Here is a 15,272-nt window from a genome sequence, read left to right as displayed (position 1 = left end):
CGCGCATCGGAGTTCATTAAAACGCGTTTTTATCACTGTTTAGGTATATTTTTTACTATTGGGAGATGGGGAAACTTGTGCTCTAGTAGAGAAACTTAAAGACAGTTGTTTATAACACCATTGGAGCAGATTTATCAAGAATCATTCATGAATTCATCTTGTAATTCTTCTCTAGTCTATATATTTTCTATCTCTGTCGTGAGTAACTAAACCCTATTTGTTAGGGATGAGTGTAACAAGACGAAACTCTTATTTTTCTAATTTGATTTCTAATTATATAAATAAATCTATTGAATTATTTTTCTCATCTCTGTGCTTAATGCTTTTTATTGTTTGATCAACTTTAAAACGTTCTACGATTCGTATTTTGAAACGGGAGTGGACTTTTCGAATGCTTGAGATGAGAAATTCATGATATTGTAGTCTTAGGATAGATGCAGGTCATGAAACCAATTAAATTTATTCCAAAGGCAGCAGTTTGAAAAGAGAGTTCTTGTGCCGTAAAGCTTAATTCTAATCTTAAATCCACTAAGGAATTAGAGATTACTTTGGAATTAAAGGTTCTATCACTAAGACATTTAGGGTAAGAATAATAAAGAGAGTTTGGTAATTATTCAATAAAGGAATTCAATAACTATGATCAAATTAGACATCAAGGTTGGATTCGAAGTGAAACTCATCCCTGACATTTTTCTTATTATAAAAGATCAATTTTATTACCGTTGTTAATTTTAAATATTATTTCAATCAATTCGGAAACTTTTTTTTCAATTTAGTAATTAAATATAATTTGATAATAAAACGCAATCCTTGAGTTCGACACTCGGTACTATCGTTTTATTATTACTTGTAACGATTCAGTACACTTGCTGAAATTTTATCAACAGACTAAAAAAAAGAATTTGTAATTATAGGACCTAAAATCATATTAAAACCTACTCAAAAAGTATAAATTGAGTAAGGTAAAGTAATTTAAATGTACTTATGATCAACACTTAATCAACATAGTACAACACAAATCAACACATAGAATAATCCTAATGTAATGGATGCTTGTTCGATATACAACTTAACTATTAACTATTTCATGCACTACTTTGGATTGTGACAAGTAAGAAGGTCTTTTCTTGTCCAAAAAAAAAGTGTCTAGTGAAGGTTAATCAATATTTTAATGATTTCTCTAGTGGTAATTATGCATGCTAACTCATCTAATCAATTATCTTACGTATAATTCATTAATTGAGGACTTAGTAATTATAGTCACATATTGACACTTGTGAATTTTGAGTTTTCTAATTACTTAATTGTTTATCATTGTTTACACAATCCATTAACACATTTTACTACATGTAATCGATCAATCTTTCCTATGTAATCGATCAATCTTTCCTATGTAATCGATTATAACAACATATCAATAAATTTGATTGTTAGTAAAATCTGAAAAGAAACATACCAATCATCAATGATCACAACAATTCGTCATGTTGGGCATAATTCACATATCGACACATAATTTGCATATGTAAGCAAATTAATAAAAAAAAAAAACAACAATTAAAAAAACTATTCAATGTTTACAAATATAAGAATCAACACATCATAAGAGATGGTCTAATTCATTTAGCCTAGTTCTTTTTTCCTTTCAGGAATTATTACTCATTTAATTTTGGTGGTGAAGATAGTAGAGATTATGAGATATCTCATCTTAAAATACCTCTCATTATACTCTAAAGAGTCAAACTAACTATGTACCTTAATAAGAAAAAACATGAATTCAAACGAATGACTAGATTACAACAGTAACTTCACTATTTTGACATCTTCAAAATCAATAGAAACGACAAGTCTCATAAAAGAAATATAAGAAAAACAAAAAATTTAGATTAACTGACCGAACATTGAACAAATTTTAGCGGTGGAATAAAATGTAAGAATGATTTTTATGCTTTAACGATTCTACAAACACAAATGGTTTCGAAAACGATTTGGAAACAAAAGAGTTACACTTGTTTCAAAGGTTAGGGTTGATATTTTGAAAAGCAGAAAAAAGTAGAAGAACTCAAGTTCAAGATTTCAAATTCATCTTAGAGTTCAAAGAGATAAACACTTGTTTAAATGAGAAATACTTTTTAGTGTTATTTTCTTAGAGTGTGAGAGTTATTATTATTATCATCTTTGTTAGAAGCAAATACTTAAAGTTCCAATCTTTTGTATCCAACCCGATAGTAGTTTAGTTCCTTCTTCAATTTGGGGTTGTCAGGTTGTTAGGAGAAGACTTGGCTTGTATGGTCAATGTGGTTAGTTCCTCAAAAGTTTGGGGTTGTCAGGCTGTTTGAGAAGACTGGTATGGAGGGTCAGGTTCTTTGTAATTCAAGGTATTTGAATTAGTGGATTAAAACCTTCTGAATGAGGGGATTGGATGTAGTCAAGTTAGTGGTGAACTAGGATAAATCTATGTATCCAATTATTTATGTTTTCATTATTTGCTACCTCTGAATCTGATTGCTTCTTATCTAAGTAATTTATAAAAACCAACCAACCGTCATCAAATTAGCAAAAAGTTATCAACTTTGGCAAACACAATTCAACTTCATCATTTCTCGTGTTTGCACCTTCAAACACAACTTTCGATTTTCATAAAACTATTCTAATGATTGAATACTTCTCCTCTGTATTCGCCACTAGTGTACGGTCTATATGGTGGATTCAAGAGTAACCTTGTCCCAAAAACTTCTTGAAGATTTATCCAAAATCCAGACATAAACCTTGGATCTTCAATACTCAAAGGTACACCATGCAAACTTACAATCTCATTGATGTATAGTCGAGATAATTTCTCCAAATTTACTTCATATTCAAGGAAATAAAATGTGTTGACTTTGTTAATCGATCCATAACAACCCAAATTGCATTTCATGTAATAGGACTTCTAGGTAATTCTAACACAAAATTCATAGATATGTTATCCCATTTCCTAATAGGCATCTCTAATGGTTGTAGTTTTACTTACGGCTTCTAATGTTAAATTTTAGACTTCATGCATGTCATGCAAGTTAACACAAATCATGCAATACTCTTCTTCATTCCATGCCACTAGAATATCTTCATATCTTGGTAGAACTTGGTAAATCGGAGATGAACACTCAAACTACTTTTATGTCCTTCTTCCATGATTAATTTACTCAATAATGGGACATCGAGTAAACACACCTTGTCTTTAAATCTCAATATTCCACCAGTTCATATTCGAAATTTTAATTATGTTGCCTTGCACAGTGAGTGTTCTCCAGTTTTTCAGATATTGATCATATTTTTCACCTTTCGTGGTTTGCTCCATCAAAGTTCTTGTAATATGTAAGATTCCACAACAAGAAAACAAGCATTTTGTGAGGGCTTTTGCCCTCACAAAGGGGTATAATCAGCCACAAAGGTGGCTTTTGTGAGGGCTTTTGGCAGCCACAAAGAAGCTGGTCACAAAATTTTGTGAGGGCTTTTGCAGCCACAAAGTGCCAGAAACAGGTTAGCATTTGTGAGGGCTTTTGCAGCCACAAAAGACAGGCATTTGTGAGGGCTTTTGCAGCCACAAAAGTCTGCCTTTGTGAGGTAAAGATTAATTTAAATTACAAATTAAAAAAATTAAAATTAAAATTAAATTAAAATTAAATATTAAATATTAAAATAAATATTATATATAAAAATATAATATTAATAATAATTAAATTAATTACCACAAAATCAAATAAAACATGCATTCCAAAATTAACAAATAATGTCTTACAAACCCAAAATTTATAAATAATGTCTTACAAACGCAAAATTAAACACACAATAATTAACTAAGACAACATAATTAATATGTGTTCATACAACCCAAAAATAAATTATGATATAATATGTGTTCAAATTAAAAAATAAAATTATAAAACTACATATATAATATAATTTATACTTACCAAATTTAAATGAAGCTTAAGAGTAATTTTGTGTAGAGAGAAGGAGGAGAGAATGGTTAGAATGAGGTTTTAGAGAGAAGTTGGATGTGAAAAAATGAAGGAGGAGGAGAGAAAAATATATATATGGTCACGATGAGCATTTGTGGCGGCCAAAGCAGCCACAATGCCAATGGTTACATCACGTTTGTGACGGCCTAAGCGGCCACAAATGCCAGCTGTATTGGGCCTCCTTTGTGGCGGCCTTTGCGGCCACAAATGCCACGTGCGCATTCCTTTGTGGCGGCCTTTGCAGCCACAAATGCCACTGGTCCCGTCTGCCTTTGTGACAGATTTGACCCTCACAAAATTGATTTTTTGTGGCTGTAAAAACCCTCACAAAATCCTTAAATATTTAACTGGATTTTGTGGCTGCCTAAGCCCTCACAAAATCACAATGATTTTGTGATGGCTTAGGCAGCCACAAAATCAAGTTAAATATTTAAAAATTTGTGAGGGCTTTTTCGGTCACTAATTTGTGAGGGTTTTATTCGGCCACAAAATATTTATAAAGTTGGCCACAAAATGGTGTTTTTCTTGTATTAATTTGAAGTCCAAACTCAAGTTTCTAAACTCTTCCCGCATATGCATCAACTTAATTACAAGTTAGCACAAAATAAGGAATTGTTACTCAAATATTTACCACTACATTTGCTTTTCCAAAATGATAGCATAAATCAAAATCACAATACTTTAGAAATTTCATCCATCTACTGTGTCTCATGTTCAACTCCTTTTGTTTGAACAAGTACTAAAGACTCTTTTGATCATTGAACACTTCGAGTCTTTCTCCAAAGATTTAGGGCCTCCACAATTTTAGAGTAAACATTATTGCTCCAAGTTCTAGATCTTGTGTTAGATAGTTTTGTTTGTGTACTTTTCAAATCTTTTAAAGTAGAAGTAGTTACCCTCTTATCTTGGATCTATACACCACTAACATCTTATTTAGGCACATCACAATACACCACAAGCGACTTAGAAGAATTTGGCAAAACTAGCATTGGTGTTGTCCTTAGCTTCTCTTTTAGTTTTTGTAAATGCTCTTCTAACTTTGAGTCCCACAAAAAAAACTTGAACTTGAAGGTGCAAACACGAGAAATAGGTGTTGAATCGTGTTTGTCTAAGTTGGATTCTTTTTAATTATTTATTCAAGAACTGGTTAGGGTTTGGTAATTTTAACTAAAACAGAGGCACTAGCAATCATGCTTAAGTAATCAAAGGCAACAATAAAGTAAATAATGTAGAAGTAAAGTGACACAAGCAAATTTATCCTAGTTCACCATCAACTCGATAGCTACATCCAGTCCCTTCACTTAGAAGGATTTAACCACTAATTCAAATCCTAAAATTACACAATACCTAACCCTACAAGTCTGTTTTCTCAAAACAACTTGACACCTACAAACTTTTTTAGGCAAACACATTGACCCTACAAGTCAAGTTTTCTCAAAACAACTTGAAAACCACAAATTGTTTGAGGAACACTAAAACCACTATCGCGTTGGGTTACACAAGTTTGGAACAAATTGTATTTTGCTTATACTAAACAGATTGTTACAATTGATTTCTCACACTAAACACTTAGAAAATATTTCTTTGAGCAAATGCTTCTCCGGAACTTAACCCTTTGAACTTTGAATACTTAGTAAATTTGAGCTCTCAAAAGTTTTTCTGAATTATATGGATTTATGAGTTTGTATTTTCTTCTTTAGCCTTGAGTATCTATTTGTAGAATAGACTAGGGTTTCACCTTTGTACTTGTAAAATCTGGATCATATCTTTCTTGTGAACAAACTATGAGTGTATCTTATTCTGAATAATTCTAAGTGTATCTTCTTGTGAGTAATTCTTAGTGTATCTTTTTGTGAAAAAATTCTGAGTGTATCTTCTTGTGACAAAATTTTGAGCATATCTTCTTGTGAATAATATTTTGACCATATCTTCTTGTGAACAATATTTTGACTATATTTTCTTGTGAACAATATTTTGGCCATATCTTCTTGTGAACAATATTTTGACCATACCTTTTTTTCACCTTGTTCAAAGATTTCCTTCAATAATAATTCTGAATCGTATCTAATTTTAGATTGTGTTCAAAAACTTATTAACGCGAATCTTCCTTCATGCTCTTGATTGATTGGAGCGGGAATGAATTTGGGCTTATTCTTGAATATTTAGAAATTTTGATTTGGCTAAATCTTTTCTTCAAAACGAATTATTTCAATCAAAGCCATTGTCTTTCCATTAGAGCCATTGACTTTCTTGTTGGAGTGAGATGTTGTGTTTCTTGGATTATAATAGTCAGAGGTAGAATTGTGTGACTTAGAATTAGTGGTTTTGAACAAATCACATTGTTGAATCATCAGAGTTAGTGCAACATTAGAGGTTGCATATCAGAGACATCATTTTGAATGTTTGCAACTTTTGATTTGCGAAATATGAGTTTAAATGCATGACTTGAACAATCTTTTCAGAGTTAATGATAGCTTGATATAAACTTTTAATAGGCATGTTGAGTTTGTGCACATTAGAGGCATGTTTCAAATGCAGTCTTCAGACAATCTTTAGAGGCAATCTTCAGAACCAGGTTTAGAGCCATACTTAAGACCCAATTATTAGAGTCAATCTTCAAACCCAAACTTCAAAACCAAACATCAGAGGTATTCTTTGTAATATTCAGAGGCACATTGTTTTCAAATGCATATGTTCAGAGGCAGATGCGTCTGTTTTTACGTTCCTCTGATTACTTTCTCTGATTTTCTTGTTCTAATTGTTGCACACTTAATAAAGTCATTAGTCCAAGCAAATTATTCTCATAAAATAATTTTGTTTACATTAAAATCACAAGAGAAAAACCAATTTAGTTCCAACAAAACCTTTCGCATCTAACGAACTAAAGGTAACACTACTTGCGAAAATCCTTCGATAAGCCTTTTGTAATAACTCGCTAATCCCAAAAAGCGTTTAATCTCAATGACATTATTTGGCATTTCAATGAAATCATTTGATCGATGGAAATAAAATGTAATAATGATCTTCACGCTCTAACTGTTATACAACAATAACTAGTTTAAAAAAAGATCAAAGAATTGTGGTATTTCAAAGGTTATTATTGATTTTTTGAAAAGTGGAAAATAGGTTAAGAATGCCTATTTTGGCAAGTATTAAACTTAAATAGGCCAAAGGTTACCTTCAAAATTATAGCATCAGGATTTAAATTCAAAAACTTAGTCCAAAAGACTAAGACAATGGTTCCAACATATCTTTATAACAATATTAAAGAAGCCGAGTCTCCTTTACTCCAACGCATTTTTCATCCACAATCACAATGAGGGACTATTAAGTCCTTTTGGAATTGCCTACAAATTCCATTATCACTTACCTTCTTTCGATTCAAACCTGATCCATCCTCCACTAAAGTCATCAGATTTTGTATGCAATTTTAATGAATTCATTTGAGTAGTTATCAATATATTTTTTGATCAAAAGTTACAATCCTTTTCTCTATGGAAGACAACTATTTTTCAAAGTTAAATCTTTTTGGTATTTTTTTAGACTTCAAATGTAGGAAGGAAAACTCGTAAGAAGTACTATTCATGAGATTTTTATTTTTGTTTTAGAAATCCTTTATATTTTTCTTAACTCTTTATAGTCTGTTTGTTACGATAATTTTAAAGAATAATCATCTATTTATCTAAAAAATCATCTTTTAAGAGTTTTTTTATGTTACAACTCTTGAAAATGATATAAAAACTTTCCAAAATGAAAACTATTTTGAGTAGTTTATCATAAAAATCATTGATTTTATTTTAAATAGTAATAACTTTTTTTTATTATAGTGGACAAACACCAAACAACTTCTATTTTCATCAATTTACAAAATATGTCATCATATTTTAAAATTCGACAGTTTTAGTTCTTTCATATTTTTTAACTAAAAGAAATGTTGATTTGATATATTTTAAATTATGTGATATACGATCTCATGATGTTAAATCATGTAGATGTATTAATTATTTATACAAAACTATATAAAAAGTAAAAACAAAATAAAATTAAAGAATATTGAAGGAAAGTAAAATTTAAAACTAATGTATCTAACCAAAATATAGAATTATCATTCAAATATTTATGATTCATCATCCGAAAATATAGAATAAGCTAACAAGACAACTAAGATAAAAAAGTTAATGTGTCCACCAATTCACAATTAAAAATAAATCCAAATATAATTATTCATTGCTTAATTGAGTTGAGTTGCAAATAGAAGAAAAATTATAAAATAGACTTAGGGTTAAGATAAAAATTTAAAACAAAAATTTAGACTCACGATGAATCCACTCTGTCCAATTTTGTGGATCAACTAGTAGTGATGAATTAAAAATATCAATTCCACCAATAAAAATATCGTGCGAAACCATCTGATGATATTTTGTTATTCCCAATTTATATATCTTTTTGTAAAGATGCACAAAATTTGATTTAAAATCTTAAACCAAAAATAAAAACAAAATTTTGTATATGAATTAAAAACAAAACAACCACATTTTATAAAAAAAACATAATTGCTCTCGTGGTGTCTTAACTTAATTTCAAGTAACGTTTTAATTCTTTATCTTTTTTGTTTTTTCCATTTCAATATTTTATGTTATTAAATAATTGCTATTTTACTCGTTAAGTGAGTTTCCGTTAAGGGAACATTAAAAATTTCCATGTTCCGTTTTCTTCTCTTTCACATTTCAAAAACCATTGTTTGTTCTTCTCGTTTTCTTCTCCCACCCATGAAAATCAATTTGAACGATAACAAGAAGGAATCGAATAACGGAATTGAAACTTGAAGAAATCGTAAACCGACATTGATAGGAGAAGAAAGGTAATGTGTTTATTGATTATGATGTTTAGTGATTCTGATTTGTTGTTTTCTTTTTATAAATGCATTTATACTTTATATTTTTGTTTTAGGGTTTAATTGGGTCCTTATGGTATTTATTATTTGCATGTGTTTGAATTATAAATGAGTTGATTCTTGCATGTGTTGTTTATTGTGGTCTAGGGTTTGTGGTCCACACATACATATTCCTTCCTCTTTTTCTAAGATTATGGGGTTAGATTTGTAGTCCTTACCATTTGATTATAGTTTTCTATTAATGAGCTTTTTTTGATGTCTTTTTAATGTATAAAAAGCAGAATTGATGTTTTTTTTTGTTGATTTCCACCATGGAGGGTATTTTTTGGATGACACAATGGAAGTGTACGAAGGTGAAGTGTCAAATTGGAAATGGAGGGTATTTTTTTGATGAAGTAGTTGTACTGAGATTCATTTTCTTTACCTGCAATACTATATTAGTTTGATTTTCTTAGATAAAGCAGTTGAGCAATACTATGTCTCTCTGATTTTCTGAGATTCATTTTCTTTATCTGCAATACTATATCAGTTTCATTTTCTTTGATTTTCTTTGTTAAAGCAGCAAATTAGACTACATAGCAGCATGATTCCTTTTTTACTATACTATATTATATATATAAAAATAAAATAAAAAATAAAAAGACAAATTGATTCTTACTTTTTTCATCAATTTAAATTTAATGTTGAATAATATAATTGCAGACAAATCAAACATTAAATTGAGAGTAATAATTAAAGAAATAGCAACCTAGATCCTTGGAGCCACAATTGATACAAAAACAAAATACATTAATAGTTCCAAATGCCACAATTTCTGTTAAAACAAACTCAATCATTACTACATACTTACAACAAATTTACTACATCAACTACGGTAAGTTCATTTCTGAGCTAAGATCAACAATAAAACAACACATGTTACACCAAACAAAATGCATAATAATAGCAACAACTTCATCTTATAATGGTTGATTTGTGATCTCCATGCATCTTCAAAATAACATTCATAAGAGTCATAATCTCCAACTCCTTTTGGGGACACTCTAAACATTGTGTATGTATCTCTTGTGGAGCTCTCTGTTGTGTTTGAGGCCTATAGTCTGAATCTCAAACAAAGTAATTGCATCTACATTCAATGTCATAACTCTACAATTGATGAACAAAGACAACATCAAAATAATTTTTATTTTAATTGAACTAATCTCAAATACATAAGAAACAATTCAATATTCCAAATCAACAAAAATCGAATAACAAATTTTTAATCTGAACCAAAATCCTGAAATCCAATCTAACAACCTCAAATCAAGTAATCGAAAATCATACCAGAAAATTCCTACAATTCCAAAATTTTCTTCCTCTGTTCGGACCCCATTTTGTCACTGTGCGCATCACATGTTTCAAACCCAAGCACAATTTAGTAGCTCACGAATTTCATTAGAGAGAAAAGAATCATAGTTGTAGAATTGTGAATTTGACCCATTTGAACATGAGGAGACCATGAATTTCAAGTTTTGGAAATAGTGAATATGGATTTTCATGGGTGGTTGAAGAAAACGAGAAGCACAAACAATAGTTTTCGAAATGTGAAAGAGAAGAAAACGAATAAGAAATTATGTAACGTTAACGAAAACTTACGAAAACTCACTTAAAGGGTAAAATAGCAATTATTTATAAACATAAAATACTTAAATAAATAAAAATAAGAATAAAACTTCTCTTAAAAAACTTAAAAATTAATTTTAACCCTTTAACGAAATTTGAGTTCTTCATACTAGTCGGTTATTATTACTTATACAATATTCCCTGTTCGCCCTAACCCGTTGCAACCCTCCATCACCGCCGCAACTCGCCGTCTAAGTGTTTTCCGAAAGTCTTCGTTCGTCAATTCTCGCCGTCGAACTCTCCGCCTCCTCCCATCTAGGTAAAACCCTAACTCAATTTTTTTTATCGATGTTGCAAAAAGTAACTTAAAAAAATCGATTTCTTAGCATTCAATTGTCCTCTGTAATTTAATTAATTGATTTTTTGATACTTATAGTTACATGGAGGATTCAGAGCAAAGAAAGAAACGGCTTAAAGAAATGCGATTAGAAGCTGATCTTGCTGAAGATTCTGGTGGTGGTGGTGGTGCTGCTGAAGGTTCTGGAATACCTAGTTTACTTTCAAATCCTTTGGCTGAAGAAGCTCCTTCAAATATGCTATCACAGAATAAATCATATGCTGCTCCACGATTTAATTACTATACAGATCCAATGAATGCATTCTCTTCTGATAAAAGGAGCAGTGTCAATGTCCATCCTAGGCCCGATTATTTACCTCCGATGCCGTATTTTTCTTCGCCACACCTAGGTAGATTTTTATATGAAATGATGATTTATTATGCAATTGTTAAGAGTATTTATAGATTCCTTGAACATTAAATGGGTAAATACTCAATTTGGTCGTAGTTGAAATTGGAGGACGGTAATGTATGGACTGAACTCTCATATTACCAATATTCCAAATAGTCTATGATATTTGGAGGGCCTGTAACTATATTAGGTCGGTTATATTGAAGATGAATTTGAAATTAAGTGAATAATGTTAAGGATGCATTAATGCGGACAGAGGGACAAAATTGATTAGTATACAATTCTATGGATCATTTTAGAAAATTGATAATATTGGGGGACTAGGTTGATATGTTCTTACAATTTTAGGGACTAACTTAGGTTTACTCAATGCATACTGGGAAAAAAAAATCTTGTGGCTGGATGTCATAAATAAATCTTCTTTTGCTTCTGCACAAAAAATCCTTGAGTTTACTTAATATTAAACTACTAAACCTAGTTTATGTTGATGTTGTTCATATCTTATCAATGCATACTGGAATAAGAACTTCACAACCCTGCTTCCATTCTGTTTAGGGTAACCTTTCAAATACTTAGTTTGCTGAAGAATATTTCCATCAGTAGATTACAATCTGCACTATTTTATAATTTGATTTAATCAAGGAGGAGTTCTAGTCTAATAATCTTCCAGGGATATCAATTTAACCTAGGGGCCTTGATCACGTCGACTTTGCGTATATTAGTTTAAATAACGTTTCAAGATTTGATTTGAGTAATCCCAATCTTTACAGGAGAACAAAAATACCATCTTACTCTTTAATTTATGACAAGTTTCTCGGGCCTGATGTTACTGAAAACTGGTTGAATTGTGGTCTAAAGCATTACTTATATGAGTTATTATTGGATTGTTATGATCTTTGTATTAACCAATTGAATTGCTCTTATAACAGAATCAACAAATCGGCAGATGCCTCCCTCTCCGACTCAAGCATTGCCAACATCCTATAGAAACCCAGTTTGGAATGGACCCAGAGGCCCTCCTCAGTATAACTTTCCGTTCCGTCCATCAGGTGGTGGTATTTATCCAAGTCCTAGGTTTGAATCACCCAGCTGTCCTTCATTCAACTCTGCACCAGTGATGAATCACTGGCCCAACCAGAATCCAAATCCTGCTCCAGCATACATGAACAATCCTCACTTTAGTCAAGGACGAGGCAGGGGCTTCTGGAACAACAACACCAGAAGTCCTGATTCAGGACGTGGTCGTGGACGAGGATCAAGTTCTCATGGTCGCTGGTCGAATGAAGACAGAGGTCATGTTCCAAATCGATTTTACAAGATGTCAATGGTTGAAGATCCATGGAAGTTTCTGAAACCGATTATATGGAATTCAACATACTCTTCTTATTCAAATACTGCATATACACCTGAAAATTCAAAACCGTGGATTCCTTCAAAATCAACAAGTACTAAACAGGAGGAATCACCTGCTGTTTTTAGCAAGGTCAGTTCTGGACCAAGCCTTGCTGAGTACTTGGCTTCCGCACTCAATGAAGCCTCCAGCACTGAAGAAAATGTATGATAACTGCATTCGATGCCTTGGACTCAGTTATGTTGGGTAGTGTATGCAATTTATACATCAAACACCCAGGAAATGTGTTCAGGTTACTAACAGGAATTATTAGTTGTTGTCCAATTATATTAGTGCCGACACAAGGTCCATGCATGATCTGGGTAGATACAGTTAAAATTGTCTAACCACATTTTGAGCACTGTGGTGGTTGATTGACATTTACTCTTTCTAGAATGAAATATAAGCAAAACATGGGAGTTGAAAAGTTAATGTATCTAGTCTAAATTTTAGACCAAAAAATACATTAACTTCTCAACTAATCCTGTTGCTTATATTTTATTTCGGAGGGAGCAAATGCTTTGGGATAAGTGGCATACTGAACTTGAGAGACAATAAGCATTTAATGGCCTTTCAGAGTAGGCTGCAAAATTGAATGGTTTTATGTATATTAGAACTGTGATTTTTCACACAGCATTACTAGAACATTGTATTTATGTCTTTAATATTATAGCCTTTGTTTAGGATTTGGGCTACTCCAGGCACCCACTTTCAAGGCACTTATTGAAAGGTTTTTTTTTATTTTATAGAACTGTCATTTTTCACATTGCATGACTAGAACTTTGTATTTGGTAGAATTAATATTTTTATATGATAAATAACTTAATTAGGTAATTATTTCTAAGTTACTTTTATAATTAAAGAAAAAATATAGTAACTGTTCGTATTAGTATGTGCCTTTCATAACTTATATAGGGAATTTGTTGGAACAATTTATGCAAACATTATAATATTTTTTAACAAGTTTCATTTTGAATAAATAAATAAGTTTCTTCGTTTTTTTAGGCAAATAAATAAATAAGTTTCTTAAACATTTGACACACTTGTGTAAAAATAAATACAGAAACCTTTAAAGTAAGTGATTGATCTTAGTGGTTAATGATTTTCAATTAAAGTTAAAATGATTGGGAGAAGCTGAGTGAAATCATTATTAAGCAAATTTTATTTATCTATGGCTGAACTTTGAATTACTAAAGGATCATTTTTTTTTAAATTATATAATTAAGATAAAAAATTAAAAATAAAAAATCACTGGCATAAAAATGAAAAATTTTACCGTGGACCACCTTTGATATACAAGAACGACAAATTTTATAGTGGATAAGTGTTTAAAAGTTACGTAAACGACAATCGATACTCATCGAAATGATAAGTTAACGATTTTTTATTTTTATTATTGAGATGGTAACTTGATTATATTGGTTTAATGAGTTGAGTTTTGAAGAACGCATTTGTTTTCATTTAACTTTTATTAAACTGACATTTGATCGAGTCATGTCTCAATCGCAAATACTAAAAAAACTATTAACTTGTGCTTCTAAAAAATGTCATTGTCTTTAAAATTTCAGATGATTGTAAATATTGATCGGATGATCTATCATAACATCTACCCACAAGTGTATATATATTTAAATAAGTTATAAATATTTTCAATGGCACCATCATCTGTTTAGGATTTCTTTTCTTCCCATTGTGGGCACACTTCACCAATACAAATAGATGTTAACTGCCCCCTTACCCCCAAAAAAACAGAAACACGTAGGCCAATAGACGAGGCAAATAAGAATCAGCGACACATACAAGTAAATGCTTCAGCACATTGAGCGGCATATGTATCCAACAATCAATCCACTGATCAATCCATAATCCAAGTTACGTTGGCCAAGAATTAAAATATGTTTTTACTTCACTTCTTAGCAAGTTCTTCATAGGGATTTAATATATTAGGCATCTTACCAAATCTTATTCTCTAATTGGTGGATCCAACCAAGTTCATATTTGAAAAGACCATGCATGATTTCTATATAATAGTCAAGAATGTATTTCAGCTCAGAAGATAAAAATTTGCAGGAACGTTTGGGATTTGGATTACATGCTGTCCAAATTTTAAGGCAAATTTTGATTTTTTTTTTTTTTTTAATAAAATTTTCCGATCTTAAAATCTAGACCATCCAACCTTATGGCTGTGTGCTGTCACTCAGTTGTGGCTGCACAGAAATCTGATCCTAATATTTAATATGTTAGAATGCAGGTTTGAACCCGCAATATCCTTCTTCTCCGTATTTTGTGTGTGAATTTCATCACTACACTCGTTGAAAAACAAAAGAATGCAATAAAAAGTGTTAGTTTGCATGCTGCTCAACTTTCTTTAAAGGCCATCACAAACTAGGGCGCCGCATCACTGGCCTGAGGAACAATTGAAAAATCTGATCCATGTTCTGACCCTACAACTCCTACAAAGTGCAAATAAATATCCAGTGCCATTTAGGTTCCGTGGACTCAAACCAAAAAACAAATATTCAGTATAGAAACTATCCCCAGCCACTAAGATTTTTGCTCGCAACAAATCTCATCAGTGAAAGTGTGTATAAGCTGATCTGCTAAGCTTGCAGGGTCATCAATCAGTGCAT

At 31.3% G+C, this 15,272-nt stretch overlaps 1 protein-coding gene and 1 pseudogene across 1 annotated transcript; one reads left to right on the top strand and one right to left on the bottom strand.

The window, feature by feature from the left end:
- The first annotated feature begins 10,668 nt into the window (after positions 1-10,668).
- Positions 10,669-13,406, top strand: LOC101505615 (protein SICKLE). Its single transcript, XM_004490396.4, has 3 exons — positions 10,669-10,822; positions 10,940-11,250; positions 12,182-13,406. Exons 2-3 carry the CDS (start codon positions 10,944-10,946, stop codon positions 12,811-12,813), a joined length of 939 nt encoding a protein of 312 aa, XP_004490453.1. The 5' UTR covers positions 10,669-10,822; positions 10,940-10,943; the 3' UTR covers positions 12,814-13,406.
- A 1,548-nt stretch (positions 13,407-14,954) lies between these two features.
- The window catches only part of LOC101505288 (VIN3-like protein 2), a 5,876-nt pseudogene continuing 5,558 nt past the window's right edge, over positions 14,955-15,272 (bottom strand).

The sequence above is a fragment of the Cicer arietinum genome, chromosome 2 (genome assembly GCF_000331145.2).
Source record: "Cicer arietinum cultivar CDC Frontier isolate Library 1 chromosome 2, Cicar.CDCFrontier_v2.0, whole genome shotgun sequence".
In the NCBI taxonomy this organism is placed as follows: Eukaryota; Viridiplantae; Streptophyta; class Magnoliopsida; order Fabales; family Fabaceae; genus Cicer; species Cicer arietinum.
The sequence above is the reverse complement of the archived record's forward strand: the minus strand, read 5'-3'. Positions and strand labels throughout refer to the sequence as shown.